The sequence below is a fragment of the Dermacentor albipictus genome, chromosome 1 (genome assembly GCF_038994185.2).
Source record: "Dermacentor albipictus isolate Rhodes 1998 colony chromosome 1, USDA_Dalb.pri_finalv2, whole genome shotgun sequence".
NCBI lineage: Eukaryota > Metazoa > Arthropoda > Arachnida > Ixodida > Ixodidae > Dermacentor > Dermacentor albipictus.
Window position 1 is genome coordinate 72,847,736 of NC_091821.1, and position 25,235 is coordinate 72,872,970.

At 45.2% G+C, this 25,235-nt stretch overlaps 2 protein-coding genes and 1 long non-coding RNA gene across 4 annotated transcripts in view; 2 read left to right on the forward strand and 1 right to left on the reverse strand.

The window, feature by feature from the left end:
* Nucleotides 1–25,235, reverse strand: part of LOC135903948 (uncharacterized) — a 107,955-nt gene that overhangs the window by 24,519 nt on the left and 58,201 nt on the right. The gene's annotated exons all lie outside the window — the stretch shown is intronic.
* Nucleotides 18,069–19,094, forward strand: LOC135903934 (uncharacterized). Its single transcript, XM_065434404.1, has 2 exons — nucleotides 18,069–18,537; nucleotides 18,601–19,094. The coding sequence occupies exons 1-2, from the start codon at nucleotides 18,069–18,071 to the stop codon at nucleotides 19,092–19,094; spliced, it is 963 nt and encodes a 320-aa protein (XP_065290476.1).
* LOC135903947 (multiple epidermal growth factor-like domains protein 9) overlaps nucleotides 22,627–25,235 on the forward strand; it is a 254,026-nt gene continuing 251,417 nt past the window's right edge. For both annotated transcript variants that reach the window (XM_065434446.2, XM_065434447.2), the window contains exon 1: nucleotides 22,627–22,642. The gene's annotated coding sequence lies outside the window, so the exon portion shown is untranslated. The remainder of the gene's footprint in view (nucleotides 22,643–25,235) is intronic.

Sequence of the window (25,235 nt, forward strand, 5' to 3'; positions counted from 1 at the left end):
CGTTCCCGGTTCTTCTCGCGGCGTTGCTGATCGAAAGCTGTGCTCCTCAGGAATTCGTATCGCGCATGGCCTACCCATTTCGGAGCCGGTGTTAGGGACAGCCTGCAGAGGTGCCGACATGCAAAGCTTTCTCAGCCAGCTGCAGATGCGAGCGTGGCGAGCTTCCCCGAAGCGACCATGGAAGCCTTCACCACCTGCCGCGGTGACTCGTTTCGTAGGGACAACGATGTGCCGCGTCAACATCCCCTCGGCGCCGCTATGACTAAACGCGGTCGGCGGACCAAGCATTGTTCGTGGATTCACCGTGTCCGCTGTTTGAAGCAGGGGAGCCCCTGGAAGGTATTTTGCGCGGCCGTCTCGCGGGGCTTAGAAGTCATGGACGGACGTGGTGACCATTGTCTGCGGGGTCAACACTGGATGAAGTAACTGAGCATGTATTGGTGGGCTAGTTGGTTAAGCATTATTACAAAGACGGCGCCGGATGACGGCGCTGGGATGAAAAGGCGCCTGCCCGGGCCTCCTTAGAGACCCCGTGTCTCCAAGAACCCACTCACCTCGGCGTGGTCATAAAACCTGTGTGCAAGTGTGTATAACGCTCCCCCTAAAACGCGGGTCGACTACGATGACGTTCGACGTTACGAATTGGCGGTGAACTGCCGTCTTTCCCTCACCTAGGGGTCTAGGGAGGACAGAGTGGTTATAAGCAGCTGTTGTGAGGCTGCTGAGTGTGCTTTCTCTCGCAGTCATGCTAGACTGATGAACTGCAACGTCCTTATGTAGATACTGTAAATAAACCCATATTCCTCGTTCTCGATGAGAAGCAGTCCTTCCCTTCAACAACGTCCTCAGCGGGGATAAGTTGGACGACGGCATGGGCCAGCTAGCATCTAATTCATGCCCGACTCCAACCATGACAACTCGGAGAGAAACTGCTGCGTGCGTGCTCGGCTGCGTCGGAGAGCAACGATGTCACTACTGGCGCAGAAAATCACGCCCCTCTCTTCCTCTGTATTTTTTTTCTTCTCGCGCATGCGCATGGGGTTGTGCCGGATAACTTTTCGGCGTACAGGCGATGGATGGACGAATCGGACAGCCATATGCAGCTTCGCTGTAAAAACTATAAATAAAGGTAGAAAGGAAGAATAGCCGAGGGATAGAGCCATCTCTCAACTGCATGCCATAATACAATAGCCTGCTGTCATGCAATATGCAAAGTCAGAGCTCGCTGTATTTCCGAGATACAAAGGTCCAGTCACAGCGTGCGTTACCAGAACAGTCACTATCGGTACATTACGTAAGGAGCGGGAGTTTGAAAAAAAAACAAGTTACGATGACGACCACGTTGAAATTAACGTCATGACTTCTTCAACGAAAGCTGATGAACTGATGATGTGAGCATTGCTGTCCATCTCTCTAGGTGTAACAGGGAAGAAAGATGACGAAAAAATGGTAGTAGGGACACTATCATAGGGATCTTGGTTCAGCTATTATGAGATACAGAATTGAATCAGGACGACTCCCTTACTTAATTCTTAAGCTTTACCTGGCTTCTTTCATTCAGCTATATAAGTTTCTTTATAGTGCTTCTTTTTGATTCGTTTAATCTTTTCCGAACTCACCCGATTATTGGCCAAGCCTCATTATAGATATGAGTCACTGTTAGAGGCAAACAAACAAACAAACAAACAAACATGACCATATGTTCAGGATAAGACCTGTGAAAAGTTCATAGCGCAAGGGCGGACAAGAACACCCGCCATTAGGACCCAAGAACACTCATGTATACTACATACCGGTGTCCGTTTCAGCCGGTGGTAACACAAGTTAACTTCTTGGTCATATTAGTATTCCAGAAGAGGTACTGAACCACTGTAGCCTTCAGTTTAGTGCATTTTCCTATATAGCCGGCGCCTTCGGTGCTCTAGGTTGGGAACACTGGAGACAGCCTTTGAGACTTCGTTGAAGAGAGTGAAATGTCTCGTTTCCGTTGCGAGTTCATAAAACCTCTGTGTGTTTACCGAGGAGTTTTCGATTCGCTCGTTTTAAAACATCCTAGAATGTTAAAGAACGATTGTCCTTTTGGGTTTGTGTCACAAGTGTATGCAAACAGGGTGCGGACATTCAAGGATCCTATAAAACAGACGATGTAATACCAAATGCAACATTTGTACTGTTGGGACGTCATGCTTGCTCTAAATGCCTTGTATTGACGTCTGAGGTCTTTGTAGTAACTCGAATCCGAATGCCAGGACGTCTACATTGGAGGCCTCTGTGTCACTCTCTGCGTACTGCTTTGACACACTGTGTGACCGTGTTTCGTGACTCTAGGGCCAAATTCACGAAGTCACTGTGAAACAGTCTGTAAGTACTGTTTGCCATTGGCCAGCCGCTTTTGTTAATATGATGTTCAGCAACGCAATCGGCTGGTTTATGTTCTTACGATCAGCTTTAACGTAAGCACTTATTTTAGATGCGCAGGGGCTGCGCGCTTGTCGAAGCTGCCGTCGGTGGTTGCTCCATTTCACTTAGTACACACAACGCGACGGAGAACATTTATGGTGGCTTTGACATTACTCGCAACAGCAGGCATGTGTTAGATCAATCTTGACTAGCGTTCTACAGTCAGCAAAGGATTATTAAGGCGAAAATCTTTCTAGGCTCATGGTGAAGTTTGTGTCAACAGACCTGACCGCCGAAGTGTCCGCCGAAGCGTCATCACGCCATATGAAGACAGATTAAATACAGATTATAGAATGACAAATGATTTATAGTGACAGTTAGTGAATGATAACGTTATAATCGTGGTTTGTAAATGCTAATAATGTCTAGTAATGACTAATCATGGCTACTAATGACTTGTAATGACCACTAATGACTCCGAAATTACCAATATGTCTAACGACGACTTGTAATGACCATAATTTATTTATTCAATACTGTAAATCCCGTCAGGGATCGTAACAGAAAGGGCATTCAAAAAAGTACACTGACATACAAAACATGACAATAATAACGGTTTGGAAATACACATTAATATACAGAATAAACTTATACATCAGTAGCAGTAAAAAAATATACAATCAGGTTCACGCTGCAAGATTTGGGTTGGGCAGATAAATGTGTTAAAATGCAAAACAGAGGTAGTAACCAAGTGATACTGACAGTAAACAAAAATAATTACTGAGATGTAAGTAGATCGTTTTCAACAAGCGTGATAAAAGCAGTTAGTGATGAACTATTAACAGAGCCCACGTTCAAAGCGTTCCAATCGCGTATAGTCTGTGGAAAGAATGAGTACCTGAAAGTGTCAGTGCGGAATGAATACTCGTTTAGTGTGTGTCGGGGGTTATGACGTGTTTTCCTCGTTTGAGATTTCGTTATGTATCGTGAGGTATCCAGATTTAGTTGATTATTTATGAGTTGGTAAATGGTTTTAAGGCGCGCTAGTTTTGCTCTGTTTTGGAGGGTTAGCATCCCGGCTTGTTTGAGTAGTTCTGTCGGTGAGTCTGATAGCCTATGTTTGTTAAAAATGTATCTGAGTGCCTTTGTCTGAACGCCTTCAAGTTTTTTGATCAGCTTGTCAGTGAAAGGAAACCAAACTACGTTTGCATACTCTAGTACCGGTCTGACAAATGTTTTATATGCTAGTAACTTTATATTAGATGGTGCTAGTATGAGGCGTCTATTAATGAAAAATAACTGTTTTAGTGCGGTTGCCGTGACTTTGTTAACGTGAGCATCCCATCTGAGGTCAGAGGTTAGTATTATGCCTAAGTATTTGTATTCACAAACAGAAGCGAGAGGGATGTTGTTTAGTGTGTACTGAAAGAGTGATCTATGTTTTTCCTAGTTACAGATAATACAACATATTTATTAACGTTAATAGTCATCTGCCAATCTTCACACCATTTGGTTACTGATTGATTAGAAATGACTATAAATGTCTAGTAATGAGTAGTAATGACTAAAATGACTACGAAATCACCAATATGTCTAACGACGGCTTGTAATGACCACAGTTGATTACAAGTGACTAAATAGCTTACCAGTGAGCAGTAATGACTAATAATGACTGAAATGAACTGTGATGACTAGTAATAACTATGAAATGACCAATGTGTCTAACGACAACTTGTAATGACTACAATTCATTAGAAATGACTAAAGATGCTTAATAATTACCAGTAATGACTAATAATGACTGAAATGACTTGTAATGAATACTAATGACTACAAAATGACCAGCATGTCTAGCGACAAATTGTAACGCCTACAAGTGATTAGAAATGACTAAAAATGCTTAGTAATGACCAGTAATGACTATTGATGACTGAAATGACTTGTTATGACTAGTAATAACTACTAACAACCAACATGTCTAACGACGGCTTGTAGTGACCACAATTGATTACAAATGACTAAAAATGCTTAGTAGTGAGCATAGTGAGCAGTAATGACTAATAATCACTAAAATGACTTGTAATGACTAGTAATGCCTACTAACGACCAATGTGTCTCACGGCGAATTGTAACGACTACAATTCGTCGTTAAAAATGACTAAACATGCTTACTAATAGACGAATGATAAGATGAGCCAGAGTAGGCTTTCGCCGTTCACCTCTTAAGAGAGATCTTAAGAGACCCTGTAATTTTGCATGTGACTTCAATCGATGGGGCGAAATGCTAAAACACCTGTGTACCTAGATTTAGGGGCAAGTTAAAGAACCCCAGGTGGACAAAATTTCCGGAGTCCTCCACTACGGCGTGCCTCATAATCAGATCGTGGTTTCGGCACGTAAAACCCCATAATTTAATTTTTGTTGATGTGACTTCAATATAAGGGCCGTTTGTGAGAAAGTGTAAAGGTTTTTGCTCTCTCTCTCTTTCTGTCTTGCATAGGGCAGATTCGCTTACTTAAGAAGAGTAATCTGCATACCTAGCTGTTTTAGATAATCGTTAACTGTGTCTAGAGTTTAAGAAGCGGTACTGGACGACTTAAACCGATCGCGGAAACTACCATATGGAAATATTGTCTGCGTAGACAGATATACCAGATTAATAAGCATACACCACTGGCAGCCCTGTCAGTGCAGCGTTGAAGAGAAACTGGCTCAAAACACTTGCTTGAGGTACCCTTAAGATTTATTAATGCGATTACCATTCTCCGGATAGTTCATGACAAGGCTATTGACACGGAAAGTCACAATTGCCCACCCGGAAGCCTGAAATTTACTTATTTTTACCGAAATTTCCTTCGCTTGCCCGAATAATTATATAATACTACAGATTCATCGTTTTATTCATCCCTTCCATTTTTATGATGAGAAATATTTTTACATATAGCCTTTACACCTCGCGTAAGTTTCGCAAAAATTAGTTCTGCGGGCTAAAACCGTGGCCAAAGCAACTTGGCGAGGTGAAGCGTTACCAGGATATCCAAACTGATAAATGAAACCCTATCTTTGGCTTAGACATAACGCACCTAATCAGAACATAGTACTGTTTTAATAACTTTCGTTTGCAAATTTTTACAGAAAAAAGTTACTCGAGTGCTCCAGTGTTGCCAGATGATCGTACAACAAACGGTCAAACGACTGGAGGGATAGCCCAAAAGTAGCCGAAGCCGCTGATATTCACATGTTATCTGAAAACAAAACATAAATTGCCTATAAAATTGCAGCTATATAAGGAGCCCAAAATCTGCCTCAATATGGCAAGATTTCCCTTATTCCCACATAGGCCTTGAATTCACTTTAATCTGCGAATAATTTTCCCTCGAGTTGGCAGCCCTGCCACATGCACTTTCTTGGGGCATCTATTTATCTGACTGCTTTCCCGCCAACTTGGGTCACAGGGTAGTCAGTGGTCTAATGGGCAGAGCATCGAGCTCCTGGGCTGATGGAACCAGGCTCGGAATCAGCAGTCGGACCAACTTGATTCCCTGGGTATGTGCCACTGGGCACGGTAAAGCCACAGGAGAGGCGGTGCAAAGTGACATGGGTTGAGCTTCTTGTGAAGTGAGAGAAGCGCAGAGAAAAATTAGTTTTGAGGAAAGACCAAGGAACATGGATGAAAAGAAATGGGTGGCTAAAGTGCACAAATATCTGTGCCTCAAAAGCGTACACAGAGGGGAGGAACAGGTCAATAAATTTGGCGATCAAGTACAATGCAATTAAAAGTGTAGATAGGCAAGCAGGAGTCATAAGAAAGAAAGTGAGAGAAACAGAGACGATAAACTGGATGCAAGGATGGACACAAAAATACCATGGTGATTTACCGACATGGAAAGGAAGAAATCAGGAGGGAAAATCTGTATGATAACGCAAAGTACCGTACCTTGCTATTTGAGGCCCGAGTTGGCTTCCTCGGCCCAAAAACATACCGAAGCAAATACGCGCCGCAAGATGAGGCAGGTGTGTTGCAAAAGAGAAAAAAAAAGTAAGGAAAGAAATCCCGAAACCGACTCGGTTCATCGTAATAGAATGACAATGTATTGAGTCAGCGAAACTTGTAGGGAGTGCCCACCTTCCAGAAGCGTCGGGATTTGAAGACGATGGAAGTATTAACTGGTCAGCAGTTCAGATAAGTAAGATACGATTACAGTATTGGTGGAGAAAAAAAGCAGGGAAGACTTTGGTAGAAAGGGAGTTATTGCAAGCGCAGGTAATGGCACAATATGATACGAAATAATACGAAAGTTAATATCGAGATTAGAAAGGTAAAATGCTACAGATGGCGATCTATGTAGTAAAACCTGATTAAATCAAGCAGGCTAGGTGACTATTTGTCTCCGCCACGCTTCAAAGGGGATGCCAATAAACCGCATCATAATTGAGCGTGTCCAGAGGGAAGCGCGAGAGTTGCCCGGCCGGCTGCACACACGCCTCATACAAGACACGTTTAAGCCGTGGCAATACCTTGTGCGGCTACAATGTTTCGATGCCAATCGCGTTAATGTCGACATCTATAGTGAGATGGGTTCTGCCGTAATTTTCGTATGTGTATGAGGCTAGAATTCACTAAACTTTTCGTTCGCAAGTGCTCTTTGCCATTGGCAGGCAACCTTCGCTAATATATCAAGCAGTTAATTGGATTGGCTGGAATTTACTTTTTGGAACAATTATGGCTAAGAGCATTTTAATGAATCTGGGCCTTGTTTCTCCATCACTGCTCGTTATGTAAATCCACCTATCTTACAAAAATCTTGAGATCCATTTTATAGGGCAGCCATGTATTCCAAGAAAGCCGGGCCCATCCATATCAGTACATTCTATGTACCCCATAACTCCGTACATCCGCTGATCTCGGTATTTATTGAAAGACATTTATACCTAAAGTAATTTTATTGGATGATACGAGGTCTTTATATGCTAACACAATGTTCACATGAGAATATTGAATATGAAATTCTTGGAATATACAGAATTCTTAATAGCGATGCAAAATAGACATTTTCCTGAGGCGGTCGAACGTCTTAAAATCTATAAAGAAAACAACTGCGATGCTTCCAGAGTTCAGCTCACGTTCTACGAACGTCAGCAAGTCAAACATCGGGTTCACAGAGCAGCACCGCCTTCGACAGCGATCCATAATAATTCGCGAAGACTCTTTCTGCTCTCCATGCACCACTGCAGCCTATGTGGGAAAATTTTCTTTAACTTGCATGACACAGCCGGTAAAACAGACAGAACGAAATGAAATGTAGGGGTCCTTGGCCTGGCTTTTGCATTGGAACAACGTTCGTGATTTTTAAACACGCACGAACGCACACTTACTTTAGGAAGAGATACGGTAAAAAGGGGAAAAGGCAGGGTGGTTAACCGGACGAGAAAACCCGGTTTGCTACCCTACACTGAGGAGATAGGGAGGATGAGAATCTCACGAGCCATCGCAGCTGACGGCGACGAGTGCAATGTTGCCGTCTTTAAGGTCGACAGACCTGCACCCGTTTCCTTGAAAACCTCGTTGTATATATTAGGAACCAACGTACTGGTGGGGCCTATAGGATATTGAAGTCGAGTTCGAAGTACTCTCAGTGCAAGTCGCAGTTCTCAACTGAGTGCGTAAACAAGTGCTGCGTAACTCTGGTATGGAATAGGCTTCAGGGGTTCAAACGATTGGCCGCTTCGCTGAACGTCCTACAATCAACATATATGCTGTGAACGTTCACTTGCTCCGCTTGCATCCCGCTGTAACCCTTATCGGTGTTAACGTTCCGTTACTGTGTTACTGTATGATTCTCGTAGTCATCAGTTCGTGCCTTCGTAGACACACAGGCTCACCAACGATGTCGGTTGTCACAGGAGGCCAAGGCGCTTGTCATCAGATTTTGTAAATGTAGGGTTTTGTTGTTCTTGAGATGCACTCATCACTTCGTTATAGTTAGGCAAACGTGGGGAGGAATGGCCGCTGCTTGCCGAAGCCTTGGTACGCCGTGCGAGCCGCAGGTTAGAATTGGGTGTACGATATACGCGCGACGCCTGGTACACCGAGAAGGTGTTGGCTATTTTTTTTACAACAGAACACAGGGGACATGCGATTAAGCTCGCAATTTAAGAACAGTCGTAGCTGGCGACAGTGGCGTAGCTAGGTCGTCTGGCACCCGGGGCCCTTAGCTCTTCTGTCACCCCCCCCCCCCACCCCCCCGGGTGTAGTTGAGGAAGGCGAGGATGTCGACAATTTTCGGGTGTCTTCAGACGTATATGACACCCCCCCTCCCCCCCCTACTGGCCCCGTGCACCCGGGGCCCACGGCCCCCCGGCCCCCCCTGTAGCTACGCCACTGGCTGGCAATTCATCGCTATTTTGCGGGTGCCAATTACGCGTTTTTTCGGATGCCTAATTACCCGCATTTTTTTCTTTACTTTTGCGGGTATAGGGTGTACAGCCGCTGCAGATGCCTGCGAAGCCGCCGACACTAGTGACGTGAGGGTAGGAACGGCCAGAAACGTGGAAGGAAATTTGAAGTGCACCAAAAGCCTCCTTTCGACATATGAATAATTTTAGGTGGTCCTGCACCAAGTCGCGCATTGAATACCACTGGTAGCACCACAGTTTGTTTAAGTGTGTCCCGTTACGGCCCCGCCAAACTTGCTACTTCGGTTGAGGCTTAGAAAGCAAGAGTTCCTTATTGTTGGCGTTGTCCTCTGCTTTGTTTTTAACAGATAGTTTCCTGCACCAAAGTTATATTAAAAATTGCGCGCATTATATCTGAATGCGAAAAAATTCATTCACATGATCGTGCGGCGCCGCAACCAAGAGCTATCAGTCACATAACGGTCGTCAGCGTCGAATGTCCATCTCTGTTCATATTCACATAAATCTCTCGCATAATTGTTCGTAAGAGTAAATTCTAGTAAATGGAGAAGGATATTGGAGAATGGAGAATGTATTGGAGAATGTAAATGGAGAATGGATATTGGAGAAGGCGGCTGGCCAACAGAAAATAGCACTTACGAACGAGAAGCTTCGGGCATAAGGCCCCTGGTTCCTTACACACATTATCATAGGAATGCCTAATATTGTCCACTGCTAAGCCAACAGTCCAGCTGAGGGTATAGAAATCGCAGTGATGCTAATCTTCGTCAGATTTTTGCCTGAAATTTCAACACGAGCATTGTCGTTAAATATACGAGTCAGCAACTGCAACAAACCCCTGCATCAAGACCCTGCCGGCTGGAATGCATCCACGCTCATGAATTAGGGGTAGCATGTTGCATCAATAAGTATGCCATATTTATCGCCCAGCCACTTTTATGCTTAAGCCAGAGCGGATCCCAATTTCTGAGTGCCGTTTAGCTAATGAAGATTGCCCTCTTTATTTTTGTTGTTGTTTCATTTCTTTTTTTACCAATTGTTGCTACGCGTGCATGTCTTTGTGTGCGCCGGCCCTATCGGCGCGTTTATAAGTCATTCTTTACTCATTTGGGCTTTGTCGTCCTCTTTGATTTATTCGGCAGCTGATGCATGCGCGCGCGCGCGTCTGTGTGTGTGTGTGTGTGCTCGTGTGCGTGTGTGCGTGTGTGTTTCTCCGCTTCAGCGTGTGCGTGTGAGAGAGAGAAAGAGGGGAGAAAAAGAGAGAGAGGGGAGAAAGAGAGAGAGACATATCCAGTGGCCCATACCCAGTGGCTCATACCCACAGAAACAGCCCACAGTTTTAGACTGCACTACTTTCGGGATTGGCCCACTTATTTAGACTGCACTTTCTTCGTTACACCAGTTACAGTTACACCCGTTCAACCCAGAATACTGGGTTGAATTCGTCAAGGATGCTTCGCTTAAAACGCCCAATGATGTTCGTTTTTTTCAGAAGGCAAAAAAGTGTTATATTACGCTTGGCCTTAAGACAACAAACTTTATGCTTGGTGTGAAGGGCTTGATGCCGATGTACTAGGGACTAATTTTCACTGAAGGTGAAGTTCAAAGCCGATGACCTGTAGGATTTCTGTCACATAAGCTGGAATCACACGACAGGCCTAATTACGCGGACGAGCATCATGTGGTTCAGTGCCGCCCAAACACGCCACACACAAGGACGATGCAGGTAATATGCTGGCGGCACAACGTCATACTGGTGTGCGCAATACGGTACGTCGTGTGAATCCAGCTACAAGTAAAAAAGCAGGGACTTAATTCGTAAAGGAAGAGCGCTTAGCTGCGGCTGACCAGCTCAACTGTCCAGGGTCTTTGAAAAAATAAAAAAGTAATAAGAAAAGAAGAAGAAGGAAAACATTGTAGTCAGCCAGAGGAGGTATAACTATTGGTCGTCTTGCACGGGGAGATGTGGATATGCAGGGAAACACATGGAAGTTTCAACATAAGATGAAAACAATACACACATGAGCGCACGGCTGATCCTAACGACGTCAAATTCTTTTGCGAACGTCATGACTGAGTAGTACTGTCGAATCCATGAACTTTGGTGTCGGCTGATATCATGTGTACTAAAGCCTTCCTCTTCGCTTGAAGCTGGTTTTAAGCCCATTTGACGCGATGGAGAAAGCTTCTGTTTTCGTGCAACTGCGAGTGTTGTTGAACTCTGAATGCCCGATGGCACGGTTGCCGTCACAGCCGTCGCAAGAAGGCTAGGCCTTCCAGCATAACAGCCAGCCATCTGCCGGTTGTTCTACTGAGAAAGGATCGTGAAGCACCATACAGCGCAGCAGTGTTACGTCTCACAACCGCCACTCCTTCCAGGATTGCTAGTGCTAAGCCTACTTTCATTTATTGAATTATTTTGTTTACCGTAGCAAAGAAACATATTGCTATTCTCATTGCAGCATCAGGTGCATGACGTCTGCTTAAGATCTCACGCTGGTCAACATCCCCTACAGTAGAACTGTGCCATACTAAAGGCAGCGAAGTTCATTGTCAAAAGTGACGCGCCTGAGCTAGAACTACGTGCTTTACGTCGACTCGAAGTCGGGCTAGAGCTTCTGAGTAACATCCAGTTCAAGACATATCATACAGTGAAATTATTATTTCAAGTGTCGAAAATGAGCACAGCGCAGCTCGTCGTGGAAATGATGAATTCCAGTGGGTACCCATCCACAAAGGATTGCTAGGAAATGACCCGGCAGACAAAATGGCAAAACGGCCCCGTGAACGCGGCAGCTTAGTCACTATTGCAGTTTTAAGCCATGGCATAAGACAACGTATCAGCAAGAAATGCTTCATGGAACAGTTTCTTTCGGCATGGTTCGCTAATGTCACGAAAAATATATTTTGCATACCCTCAAATAAACTTCAGGGGCTGAATTCACAAATGGTTTCATTTGTAAGTGTTCATTGTCACTGGCCAGCCGCCTTCACTAATAGAGTATGTCCAGCGTAAGGATTAGATGAAATTTGTTCTTACGAACAATTATAGCATGAAAGCTTTTCTGCACATGGTCCCAGAGTTTAGTCTAACATAAAAGTGAGGCAGGAACTTTCTTTCATCGACTTTGGCAAGGTGTGGCCTTCCCCAACACTTCATATATAAGATAGGGTGTGCTGAATCATCATCATGTGCTTGTGATAGCACATGATGATGATAGCAACAACATGATGATAGCCAACAACATGCACTTGGTCGCGTCTTCATCGAGGGAACCGTTTTACAGATGCGCAAGCAAACGACCACTGAGAGAGAGCCCACAAGGACAGGCACAGTCATCACAAGGACTGCGCATGCCCTTGTGTGCTCTCTCTCTGTGGTCGTTTGCTTGCGCATCTGTAAAACGGTTCACTCGATGAAGACGCGACCAAGTGCATGTTGTTGGCTATACGTTGCATGGAATAAGTCGTACTATTGTTTGTATTCTGCTTGATGTCGTGATTAGTCAACATCACTTAACCAATTTCGCAAGTATTAACTTTAGGCCAAAACTTCAGATGATAAAATTGTAGAGCGTTCTTAGAAATGACTAACTCAGCGGCTTCTAAGTTTCTGCTTGACACGTCGTTACTTTTATGCGTCCTGAAAAAGCCCGCAAAGTATATATATTTTTTTAAATAACGTGATATGCACATTTGCGCACAGTGATAGCAGTGCTCTCAAACGCGCCCCGTATGAACGAACAGCGCATTTAGCCTGGTATGCTGTTGCTTAAGAAGTGACAAAGAAACGACACAGGCGTTGGCTGTACGATTTACACCAGTGATGTGCTTCCCTAACAAAGGTTCATGATAGCCATAAGCTGACATGCAACAGAATAAGCAGACAGGGAAGCAGAATGCCCGCGCCGCACTCTGGCATGATTCCGAAAAGAAAGTAACATAAAATAAAGAACGAAGGAAAGTTAAGCACTCATGGGGACTATTCAATGCGCAGGCATGAGGAGATTTTGGCGTGTAATAAACAAATAAATTCCAGGATTTTTATGTGCCAGACCACGATATGGTTATGAGGCACGCTGTCATGGGGGACTCCTGATTAATTCTTACCACCTGTTTTTTTTTAACGTGCACGCAATACAAGGTATACGGGCGTTTTTGCATTTAGCCCCCATAGAAATGCAGCCGCCGTGGCCGGGATTCGATACCACGACCTCATGCTTAGCAGCGTAGCACCGAAGCAACTATACGCCACCATGGGGGGTGCGGTGTAATAAACGAGTGACACATATTTAGTCAGAACTATTAATATCAGTACATATAGCGAAGTGTGGGAAGATTATTTTGTTCGACGACAAACCGCATCTGAAACGCGTACGTTGCAGATGCTATAAGCAGGGTCGGATTGAAGGACCGTGCTACAAGTATTATGGCATCCGTATTATGTAACGATTATTTTCATTTACCCTTCTTTTTGCCCTTCGTAATTCCCCGGCAGGACACAACGACTACGTTATCGCTTGTATCGGCCAGTCGTCGTGTCGGGTGATCAGAAATGAGTAGAATCGATTGAAGAGAATCCTTACATAACACGCACCCGATAAAGGTTTCTTGCTTTTGTTTGTCCAGAGTAACTTGAATGAGGTCCGTTTAGCTTAGAGACATTGATGTATCACTTGAACGAATAAAGTGCCGAAAGCAATATCTTGATGTCTAGGAAAAATTACCATCAAAGGATCGATGGCGATGCAGGTAAACCAGGGAACAGAGCATTCAGGCCACGAACATGATGAGTTGCTTCAGACACGTTGCCCCTCGTGACCTTTGGCGCTTTCAGTTTTGCTGATAGCTGGCTGGCATTGTATCCACTGGAGCCTTCTCCTTGTAATGCGTTCACCATAAAGGGATGCAAAAACAAAGTTTGAATGACTGACATCCATCTATTTCCTTTCTATCTTTTTTTTTACTTTAATTTTTTTTTGCGCCACCGTTGAGCGCAGGGTTATCGCTGAGGGGCTGTATGCAGTAACAATGCTTCACAAAGCCTCTCGCTTTCGTGTGATGCATCAGCTCGGTGGCGCAAAAAGTGCCGGCAGTGACGCGCTCCGAGTATGGCGCTGAGCACTGCACACGCAACGACACTCCAAAGAAAAAGAAGCGCACATCCGCCACCGTAGCACGAAATAGCATCCATATACAATTTAAATGTAACACAGTAATGCAATAGAAAGTGAAATATGCCTTACTTGGTACGAATGACATGAACGTGATTACCAATGGATGGCAAAAGACCGAACAAGGAGAAGTTGAGACGTACTCGTTCGGTGCGCGCATGTAATTCTCGCCGGCGGCTGGAAATCGGCTAAATGAACTGATGTTAGCAGCTGTGCTATCCAGGCTGCTCCAACTTCTTATTGCTGTATATGAGAGTACGAATATTTGAAGTAGTTGATATGACACGTATATTCATTAAATGTCAGGGAATGCTTGCGGCACTTACACCTTCTATCTGTGCTGGAAATGTATCTGTGTCGATCTTTATCTGGTTGTCAAGGGGCTGCTAAAGAAATTTCAATCGGGCTAATTCGGCTCTGTTTTTAGGCGTGAGAATGCCTGCTTTATTGGTTGTGTAAGTCTGCTACCTTGTATTTGTTAATTATACATCTAATTGCCTTCCTTTGTATTCCCTCTTGTTTGGTAATGTGATGCTGAGAGTACAGGAACCAGACGATGCTAGGATATTCTAGGGCTAGATGAACAAGGACATTGTGCGCCAATATTTTGGTTTTGAATGGCGCAAGCCGAAGGTGTCCTCTGATATTAAAAAGTTGTCGTCACATGTCGTGACCTTGCCACATATTTCGTGCCGTCACCATATATTGTCACATTAGCGAACACAGCAGCAAAACTGTAAACGGCGAAACTAGGCCTTTATTGGGCGAACTTGTGCCCTCGAAAGCAAGTTACACTTAAGTGTTTTTCCCAACGGGAAAGAAGCCCGCGAATGCACGCAAAGCGCCTCGAGCAGCCAGTCGCGCGGCAATATTGAGTGTATTCGCAGGCTACTTTCACGCTCGGAAAAATACTTTTATGCAGCACGTACTAAGCAACATAAATCTGTATCGAGAGTTTTCCAAGTTGCTCTGCAATTTTCCCATTGACAGTTTTCATCTAATTATAATATTGAGAACGTGATTAATTATTTAGACTAATTATGTGATGAGGCAAAATGCATGAAATAATCTGAGTATCTCCAAGCGACGGCAAACGCACCTATTTGTGCGTTTATTGTATGCTGATGAGTTCGTGTATATATATATATATATAAAATCAGTGAGAAGTAAGGGGGTTAACCGAGGAGACCGATGTTTGTTAGTCCTATCATAAGAAGCCAACAAATGTATATATATATATATATATATATATATATATATATATATATATATATATATATATATATATATATATATATATATATATATATATGTGTGTGTGTGTGTGTGTGTGTGTGTGTGTGCGTGTGTGTGTTCGCATGCTAAATGACCTCATAGGACCAAATCGTACGATCGATAAATGCGTGCGCACCAGCGGAAAAATAACAGCACAGGCAATGGATCATATCACTGATGTTCCCACTGAAGAAAAAAAGATTTCGGTGTTTTACTGCCTAATCACTGCACCTGATTAGGGCCCGAAAAGGTGAGGCTGACACATGCGGTACAATCTGCAAGTAAAAACATATAGATGTGAGTGACCAGGCTGGGCCTGGTCACGCACATCTGGGCCATGGCTAATCCTATTAATGAACGCCCGGGCCCAGGCCGGACCCGGGCTTCGTATAATGGGCATGGAGCGCGCCCGGGCTTAGAACTGCGGACCCCGGCTGAGTTCGGGCTTCATAAAGCGTTGCCGGGCCCGGGCAAGAATATCAGGCCCGCGCAGTGCTCTAGTTGGGATGCCCTGTGTAAAAATGTTCACTTACAAGATTAACGAGTTGGTAGTATGCACTTCGTTCTGCCATCTCGTGTGCTTTTATTGTTTTAGCGTTAAACCTCAGCGCAAAGCGAACATGAACGTGCACCAACTAGCACCTTTCATTGCTTTATAAATTCGCCTGTATGATAGTCTACAGAGAATGACTCGATGGAGTGGAAGTGCCCTATAGAAGAGTGGCAGAAGAATGTAAACAATAGAATAAAGAGGAAAAGATGCAGTACTTGTCAACTTATCGGCAGCGGCAGCATAACATCTAAGCAACCCCCCTGCCTCGCGCCACCTTCCTTAAACGTTAGCCCCCATCATGGAAAAAGGAGGAGTCACTCCCAAAGGCAGTACGCGCAAAGCACTTCATATTTCTCAACAACACAGCTTGGCAAACTAAAAATCACAATCTCATGTTCGACACTGTTGTAAGCTATAGAAATGTCTAGAGTCAGTAGTGTTAAAATCGCCCCCGATTTACCTGCTAGTCGAATGCAGATTTCTAAATGGATACGCGCTGACTAGCTCGCTTCCACTGTTTCTCTGCTCTTTCTTTCTATGTAAGCGCTCCCCATCGTGAGGGAATCGCTAAAAAAACTGCATAAGGCTGAAGCTCGCCAACAACGTTACGACTTCGTGTTCCAAGCTCGGTGTAGGACGATGCTAGATTATGTTTTGCTTGCTTGAGCCGCTGGATAACTAAGACGACCACTGAGCTAATTAAGTAAGCTTCCCGTCCACAATTAGCTCCCTGCGATGTCAGCAGCGGCGACGTTGTCTGTAGCTTTCTGATGAGACGTATTGACGAAGCGGAGTGAGGTGCAACGAGGCATGGTGCGCCCTTCACGAAATGCCACCCTAGGCGGCTGCCTGTTTGGCCCACAGAGGACGAAACGTCCCTGTGACATCACAATTGGCTGCCATTGCATCATTAACATAGAAAGTACAAAAGAAGGCATGGGATTCGAACCAGAGATTTCTGTAGCATCTCGGATGTTAGAATTTTTTGCTGCTCTGCAGATGTGCTTTTTATGCTGCACCTATACAGAGCACTATTCTTGGGACTCCTTCTTTACAGTGTGCCATTTTTATGAAACATATGCAAGACCATCATTCGTGCGCTGGAGAGCACACAGGGTCAAGCTTTACGCACGTGTCAGGTTTACCTCGATGTACCTGAACATCAGAGATCATCTGCTTGCAACTCAAGCAGTCCATTCGCTCAGAACGCGCATTCGCCATCTTTCAAGAATCCCCGACTATTACTTGGTTTCCCTGTCGGCACAGCGACCCCGAGCTACATTTTCACTATCGATCAACGCTCACCGCGAGAGTATACCACCGGCTTATGCACCGCCGGCGACACCTTCATCTCCCCCTTTGGTGTATTCGACTGCCTCAAGCGTACCTGTCTATTCCATTTATTACTAAGAAAGTAGAGCATTCGTCAGTGGTGTTATGATCGACCTGTCAGGTGTGAGAAGCATTCAAACGGGTTTCCCCACGTCAACATAATTGCCCTCTTCTCCGAAACGGCGTCTCGCTTTTCCTCGAGATGACACAAAAGGATGGACGAAGGGAAAGACAGGCCACAACGTCAAGACGACGACTATTCTCCACGAGCTGACACGAAAGGGTAGAAGAAACCGAAGGTCAAGACGACGTCTCCATTTTCCAAGAGCTCACACCAAGGATGGGCAAAGGGAAAACAGGTCACAAGCTCAAGATGATGCCATCTCGTTCTTCACGAGCTGACATAAAATGATAGAAGAAATCGAAGGTCAAGACGACGTCACCCTTTTTCCCCAAGCTCACACCAAGGATGGGCAAAGGGCAAGACAGGCTCCGGAGGAGGACGGCAATGACCAAATGACCGCAACATGTTATTTAAGGCCGTGCTGGCCCACGTGTAAATAGGAACCGCTCGAGACTCAGATGAGGGTCACATCCATGTACAAATGAAGGGAGTACAATCTTTTCTACTTTTTTTTTATCATCACGATGCCTGTCTTCGTTGTCGTTTCCGGATTCCTGCGGTAAAGATTCACCTCATCCGGTCGAGATTATATCAACTGGTAGGCAGCAATGGGATACTCCACCCTTCGCCCTGGCTTCAACAGAATGGTGAGCGCTTCACTTTCCTTGAGAATTCACCAAGTTTTAGCTCGTGTGTTTTATAAAACAGCAAATTAGTTTCTGTACGTGCAGGCTCCTGTTGAAAGCTTCCTCACGTGACAACAGAGTGAGAAAGCCCTCGTTTGGGATTAACTATGGATTTAAGCAAACGAAAAACGCTAGAATTGTTATTATTATGTAAAGAGCTGGGAATTGACGTCGGGAAAAGTCAGAGAAAGCCGCAGCTTGTTGAGGAGATTGAGAAGTGCGAAGCTTTCGTCAAAATTTCAGAAGCGTGGGAAGAGATAGAGAAACGAGCTGAGAAAGCTGAACAAAGAGCTGCAGAGAAAGCGCGAAGACCTGATCAAAGGGAAGCTGCAAAAAGAGAGGAACGAGAGCAGCAGAGAGCTGCAGAAGAAAGACAGAGACCTCACGAGCTAAAACTAAAAGAACTTGACGTGCATCGGGATCTGGCTATGCAATCGGCAAATAACATCTCAATAAATGAAAGACGTTCAGGTAAAGCAGGAGTAAAAATAAGGGATCTCATGGCGTTGTACAAAATAAACGATGACATGGGACTGTTTCTCGTTACTTTTGAAAGAATCTGCGAGAAAAACGGGTTGGCACTCGAGAGTTGGCCGCAACAGTTTCTGACCGTTCGTTCTTCTGAAGCAACCGAAATAATTGCAAGGCTAACGAGAGACGATGCAGCTGATTATCAGAAAGTCAAAGCTGCGTTGCTAAGGAAATATCGGCTCTCAGCGGAAGCTTTCTGTCGTCGTTTTCGTGAGGCAGCTAGAACACCAGGCGAATCTTTTCAAGATTTCACTTACAAGCTGAAAGCCAATTTAATTGAATGGCTAAAAGGGGAAGACGCGTTTGGTTGTCACGACAAGGTTATTGAGTTAATCTGCATGGAGCAGTTCTATGGGTCCTTGAGCGAAGAGACACGACTCTGGATTCAACATAGGCCAGGCGAAAAGGACTTGGAATGTGCTGCAGTGCTAGCGGGTGAATTCGCGGCACGACGCGAAACCGAGAAAACGCATGTCAGGCCATTCACTGAATTACGCAATGAGGAAAGCAGGCGCCCTATTCACCACGAAAAGGCTGGAGGAGAGATGAAAGCCGTGCAGCCGGATAATTCAGGAGAGAATAACACCGCAGTAAAAGACTGAAGAAAAACAGAAAGAGCTTTTGAGTCTAGAAAACCGGTCGTCTGTTTCCGCTGCCAGGAGCCTAGACACCTTGCGATCGGCTGTCGGAAGATTACAATTGCTTTTTCTTTTGTGAAAGACGGCGATGACAACTTGGCCCTCTTAAATCCCTACCTTCACGACCTAGTAGTGAATGAAATGCCGTGTAAAGTGCTTATGGACTGAGCTGCGATAATGGACATTGTCCACCCCGCATTTCTGAAACCTGAGGATTTCACCGGGGACTATACGCAGATCCGGCAAGTACTCGAGAAGAATGGTGTTTGCTTGCCCATAGCCAGTGTAAAGATAGAAGGGCCGTTTGGACTATTGCTGAATTAAGCAGGAGTATCGCCAAATTTGTCCACTATCCCTACCTATTTTCAAATCAGTCGGAGTTGCTGTTGAAGAAGAAGGGCCTGAGTTTTGGCGACTATACGGTCCAAGCTCTCACGCGTTCAAAAGCTCAAGAGATCATGGCAGATATAAATCATGGTAACGAAGCCAATGTCAACGAAGCCAATCTCAGCAATCGCAATCTCATTGTCATCATGCCATCGACGTCATCGCTTCTTCATCATTCCATTGTCGTCATTGCGTTCGGTTCATACAGTCATCGTCATGCCATCATGCTCATGAGCGATCTTGGCAAGCGAGTGCCATAGCAAATAGCAAAGTGGGCCGATATCGGAAGCAGTGCAAGCCATATGTACTACAGTCTTGGTAAAAAAACTTAAGGCGGTTGTGAACGGCCGGAGAGCGGGTGCGCTCCGCTATCGCGGCGCTGCCACCGTCGGCGTGTGCCGCTGCTACCTTGCGCCGAGGAAAGAGAGGGCTAGCGAAGCATGTCTCTTACTCTCAAGCATCCTTTGATAACCGCGCTCGTGAAAAACTAATGCGAATAGTGCGGCGCGAATGCGACCGTGGCGAAGCGGAAGCCACCCGAGCGGCTATCACACCATTTGCAGCGTGTGCTGGATGAACGGGCGGAGGTCTGTGGCGACCGCTGTCAAACGCGATACGCTCGAATTTCGCAATCCCGAGTATCGTAATCATCAGTTATTTTTTTCTGGACCAAATTAAAGGGACAATGCTATGAATAGTCCTAGGCATGCTCGAACACGGGCACTTTGCGAAGATCCTTGCTAAGATCAGACTTAAACAGCTGAATGCTGTATTAAATAATGTGCCACAATGGTAGCTCATACTTGTCACCATGAATGTCACAAGGAGCAAATCAATCAAGAAAGCATAAGCTTCAGAGTGTCACCTGCATCTATCGACAAAATCACAGGGGGGAGCATCCCTTTAAGGCATTAACTGTGGTTTGGTGTGTCGTTTCCCCGAACAATTACAGCTCGCCCTTGTGTTTGACTTTAAACTAGCCAAGGTCACTACTTTGGTTGAAAGGACGCTAAGTATAACCCATATTTTAAAACTACCTGTGACACTCTTTCTTGAGGAGACGAACGATGCCTGAGTACAATATATCCGAAATACCTCTTCCAGTGAACCCGTGTCAGCGACAGCACTGCGGCCGTGACGCCTGAGAATGTTATATTTTTGTGGCGGAGGCGTACTTTACGCAAATCAAACGCATGGCGCCCAATGGAAACGGGATGATCTTACACTGGCCTCATGTGACATGGGCGTGTTTAAGCTTGAAAGTGGGCCGCAATGAGAATGAGGCAGCATGCACGAAGAAATAAAAAAAGGCCAGGTAGTGGCCTTTATAAAATGCCGAGGGAATGGGTCTAACTCAATCGGCTGCTCAGACCGGGCAAACCTCTTCTAGTTCCAAAAAGTTTTCATTATCTCACTGTGGGTTTATTTAAAGAACTTCAGCGTCGAACACAATCGTGTGGTCGTTCATTAGTGGAGAGGTGCGGTCTACGTATTTGAAATATTGTAGCGGTGGTTACAGGCCCTTTCCGAAGAGAGCCTTTGTAGTCGAAATTATTGCTTCTGGTCCTTTTTAAACAAACGGCGAGTGAATCGCCGGTATGTTAAAATGCAACTTGGTGCAACGCTAGATAGCATTCAGAGATGTCAGGGGTGCGATCGGAGATCGTTGTTCGGCGCGTTCGTTCGGTTACCGACGCGCGCGATTGGCCTACTCTGCGTCGACGTCGCCAGCCGCAGGGCGCGCCCACGTTTTTGGTGACGTCAAAATGACGACACGCTCCTGTCAATCATCTTGCAACTGAGCACGTTGTCTGCTAGGCGCCGAACGCGACGGGAGTTGGGAAGTTTGGAGCTATTATACGCTCGTACGAGACCGGCTTCGCATGGCGCGTCTGGCAGATTGGATTGGATCCAAACGGCGGCTTTGGCCGCGGAATGGCAAGTTCGGGTCCAACCTACAGTTTAATTAGGGAAAATACCACTTAAGATGAGAATTTCGGTTGTTGCATTGGCGTTGCTTGAGGAGGAATGAGAGCAGTGGAGCTGCGAAACGCGTTTGAAGAAATGACAGAAAGTGAATTCCGGCGTCGATTCCGTTTTTCGAAACAAATAGTGCATTGGTTGTGCGGCGAACTCGACCCCATCAACGGGTGCCAGCGAACCACTAGAATGTTGTTGTTGCCTCTTGAAAAGTGCGCCACTGTTGCCGTCGTTTCTTTCCTTCTTTTTTTCTCGCTGTACACTACACCCAGGGACGACGCTGAGAAACTAATAGTTATAAAATGTAGTAGTCACACGTAATACTATTTGAAAACGTGTTTAAGCTTGAGAAGAAAATAAATACACTTTTCAGATAAAGATTTAATTCATTGCAAGACGAGAAACATTTCGTTTTGTAACATACTGTCTGCAAGCAGACGACAAACGAGGGAAGTAGGCTTCCGGGAGTTCACCGCTTGCCGATTGGCAACTCTCTCCTCCCCATTCTCCCAAATTTTGTATACTGCCACTTTGTGACGTTGCAGCAACCAAACAGAACACGTATCGAACGAGAACGCATCATCTATCTCCGATAGTTTATATTTTATCATCGCACTCAGAAATACATTCAAAATATATATCTAAAAGCATAACGCGAAGGCTCTCGCTCTCGAATGTGTAGGTTCAAATTGTAATGGGAAATTTCATTGACTACGACAATTTTCATACTCTAATGCGCTGCATGGAAACCGGGCAGTTTCGCCCGGGCCACCGCATTTACTCGCACGAAGCGCCGTACCACGGCGGCCGCAAGATGAGCTCGCAGCTGGCAGGATGAACGTGCACTAGTTTTTCACGAGCGCTACATAGAGTAACATAATAAACGATAAGAGTGGACACTCGAGTGGTTTCGCCGCTGAGCTATGGAGCTTCGCCGATTCTGCTAGGTGGCAGAGCACATAAAGAAAAATGTGGCTGCGGCTGCGACTATCAGCTTGACAGGCGGCACGACCATTGGCATGACCCAAAACGTGCGAAGCCTAGTGCAGATCCCGTCACCGGGCTCTTCCTGTGAAACGCGCCCGAGGATCGTTGTTGGCTGTTTCTGCCTGCGTCTGGCATTACTGCTTCGTCGCCGTTTCATGGTAAGGCCACATGAAGTTGTTTTGCATGTTGTTAAAGATTTATTCACCCGCCGTGGTTGCTCAGTGGCTATGGTGTTGGGCTGCTGAGCACGAGGTCGCGGGATCGTATCCCGGCCACGGCGGCCGCATTTCTATGGGGGCGAAATGCGAAAACACCCGTGTATTTAGATTTAGGTGCACGTTAAAGAACCCCAGGTGGTCAAAATTTCCGGAGTCCCCCACTACGGCGTGCCTCATAATCAGAAAGTGGTTTTGGCACGTAAAACCCCATAATTTAATTTTTTAAGATTTATTCTCTTCATATTTTGTTATGTCACTGTTTGCCGCATGAACAAGGGACGGCTGCCTTGAAGCCATAATCAGCTGCTGCCCATTTGCTACGCTGAATTTCATTTCGCATTTTTTTTTTTATCATGCGCAGCAACGAGTGGTGATGCTAGCGACAACAGCGACGCGGCAGCGTCCGAGCTGCGAGGCACGTTCTATACGATGACGAAGTTAGAAAATAAAATAAAATGGTTCGTTAAAGGGACACTAAAGTGAAAAATGATTTCTTCTGCATCAGTAAATTACCGTTCTACAACACCAAAAACACCACTCTTACAACGATAAGACGTTTGGTAGGCCAGAAAATGCACAAGAACAAAATACTGGTGGCGACGCCTACTTAAGTTCCCGCACCTGGGGGCTGTGACGTCTTGGATTTTGATGGCATCTTCTAAGGCCTACTAATTATATGTAGCGCTACAGATTGACTACATTGTGTTCTTAAGAAACCAAATATCAAACACGGCAAGTTTCAGGAACCTTTATTCAGCCAACACGGCCCAAATGAGAAAACATACTTTGGAATCCCTGACGTCACGTTGACGTACTGGCGCTGGGTTTTCGGCGCGAAATTCAAATACTGATACTTGGACCTTCATTTTTTTCATCTAATAATCAAACTATTTTTTTGAAATGACTGCCAGCAGGGTTCTCAAACAATGCTTCATTAGTCTAAACTGATTTATTGCTTCGCTTTAGTGTCCCTTTAAGAAATGCTGCCCATGATCACATGCCGTTCGGGGCAGAGCGCTTCATGTCACGCGCAGCGACTTCTGAAAAAGTACGGTGTTCCAGTTTTGTAAAAGATATGTAGCTATTTCTAAAGCAGTACACGTGCAATATTTGCAGTATGGCAATAATGCGCGTTCTCTCAACCTCTGTAGCAGGCTATGTGCGCTCGAGCTTGTTAGCTGTGTTGCATTGGGCTGAAGATACGTGTTTTTTTATGTTTTAATTGTGTATGGAGTCGTTACCGTAGAAAGTTTCTTGCTTCTTAGCCTTTATAACAGTGCTTCCTTGACATTGGATCTAAAAAATACGCATTGCACAAAGGAACCCAGCATCTAAATTCTAACGCTTTGAAGGCTCCAGTACACTGTAAAATAAGTTACTCCCTAAAAAGTGAAAAAGGTTGTAAATGCGTCTATAACTCACACCCTTAGGGTGTTATGTATATAACGGACCCCCTAAGGGTGTGAGTTACGCATTTACACCCTTTTTCACTTTTAGGATGCACTCATAGAAAAATTTACACCCTTTGGGGCTTATCTTGTCCCACAACGATAATCGTCATCCTTCTTGCCCGCGTTTCCTTTCTCTAACGCGGCGAGCCCGGTACTTCCCAGTCACGAATGGCATGCGCGTTATCAGTGTGACGCAGCATTCTCGACAGGAAAGTAGCGAGCGCCGAATTTTCAGGAAAGGAAACGCAAGCAAGGCAGATGACGATTATTTTTGTGGGTCAAATTTACACCCCAAAGGGTGCAACCGTTTTAAGAGTGTGTAAATTATTTTACAATGTATTGCTTATACGATGGAACGTAGCATCTACACTCTAAAACAAGATTACACCCTTTGGGTCGTATCTTTATACACAACAATAAAAGTCAGCTGCCTTGTCCACATTTCCTTCTTTAAAGCCACGCGCTGGGTACTTCCCAGTGACGAATGGCATACGCGTTATCAGCATGACATAGCATTCCTGACAGGAAAGTAGCGGGCGCGGTGTTTTCAAGAAAGGAAACGCAAGCGATGCAGATGACCATTATTGCTGTGTAGCAGAGATACACCCCGAATGGTGTAACTTTGCCTACACTCTTAGAAAAATTTACACCCTTTGGGGCCTATCTCGTCCCACAACGATAATCGTCATCTGTCTTGCCCGCGTTTCCTTTCTTTGACGCTGCGAGCCCGGTACGTCCAAGTCACGAACGCTATGCGCGTTATCAGTGTGACGCAGCATTCTCGACAGGAAAGTAGCGAGCGCCGAGTTTCAAGAAAGGAAACGCAAGCAAGGCAGATGACGATTATTGTTGTGTGACAAATATACACCCCAATGGGTGCAACCATTTTAAGAGTGTAAGAGTGTACACTCTAAAAACTGTTTGCACCCTTTGGGGTGTATATTTGTCCCACAACAATAATCGTCATCTGCCTTGCTTGCGTTTCCTTTCCTGAAAACTCGGCGCCCGCTACTTTCCTGTCGAGAATGCTGCGTCACACTGATAACGCGCATGCCGTTCGTGACTGGGAAGTACCGGGCTCG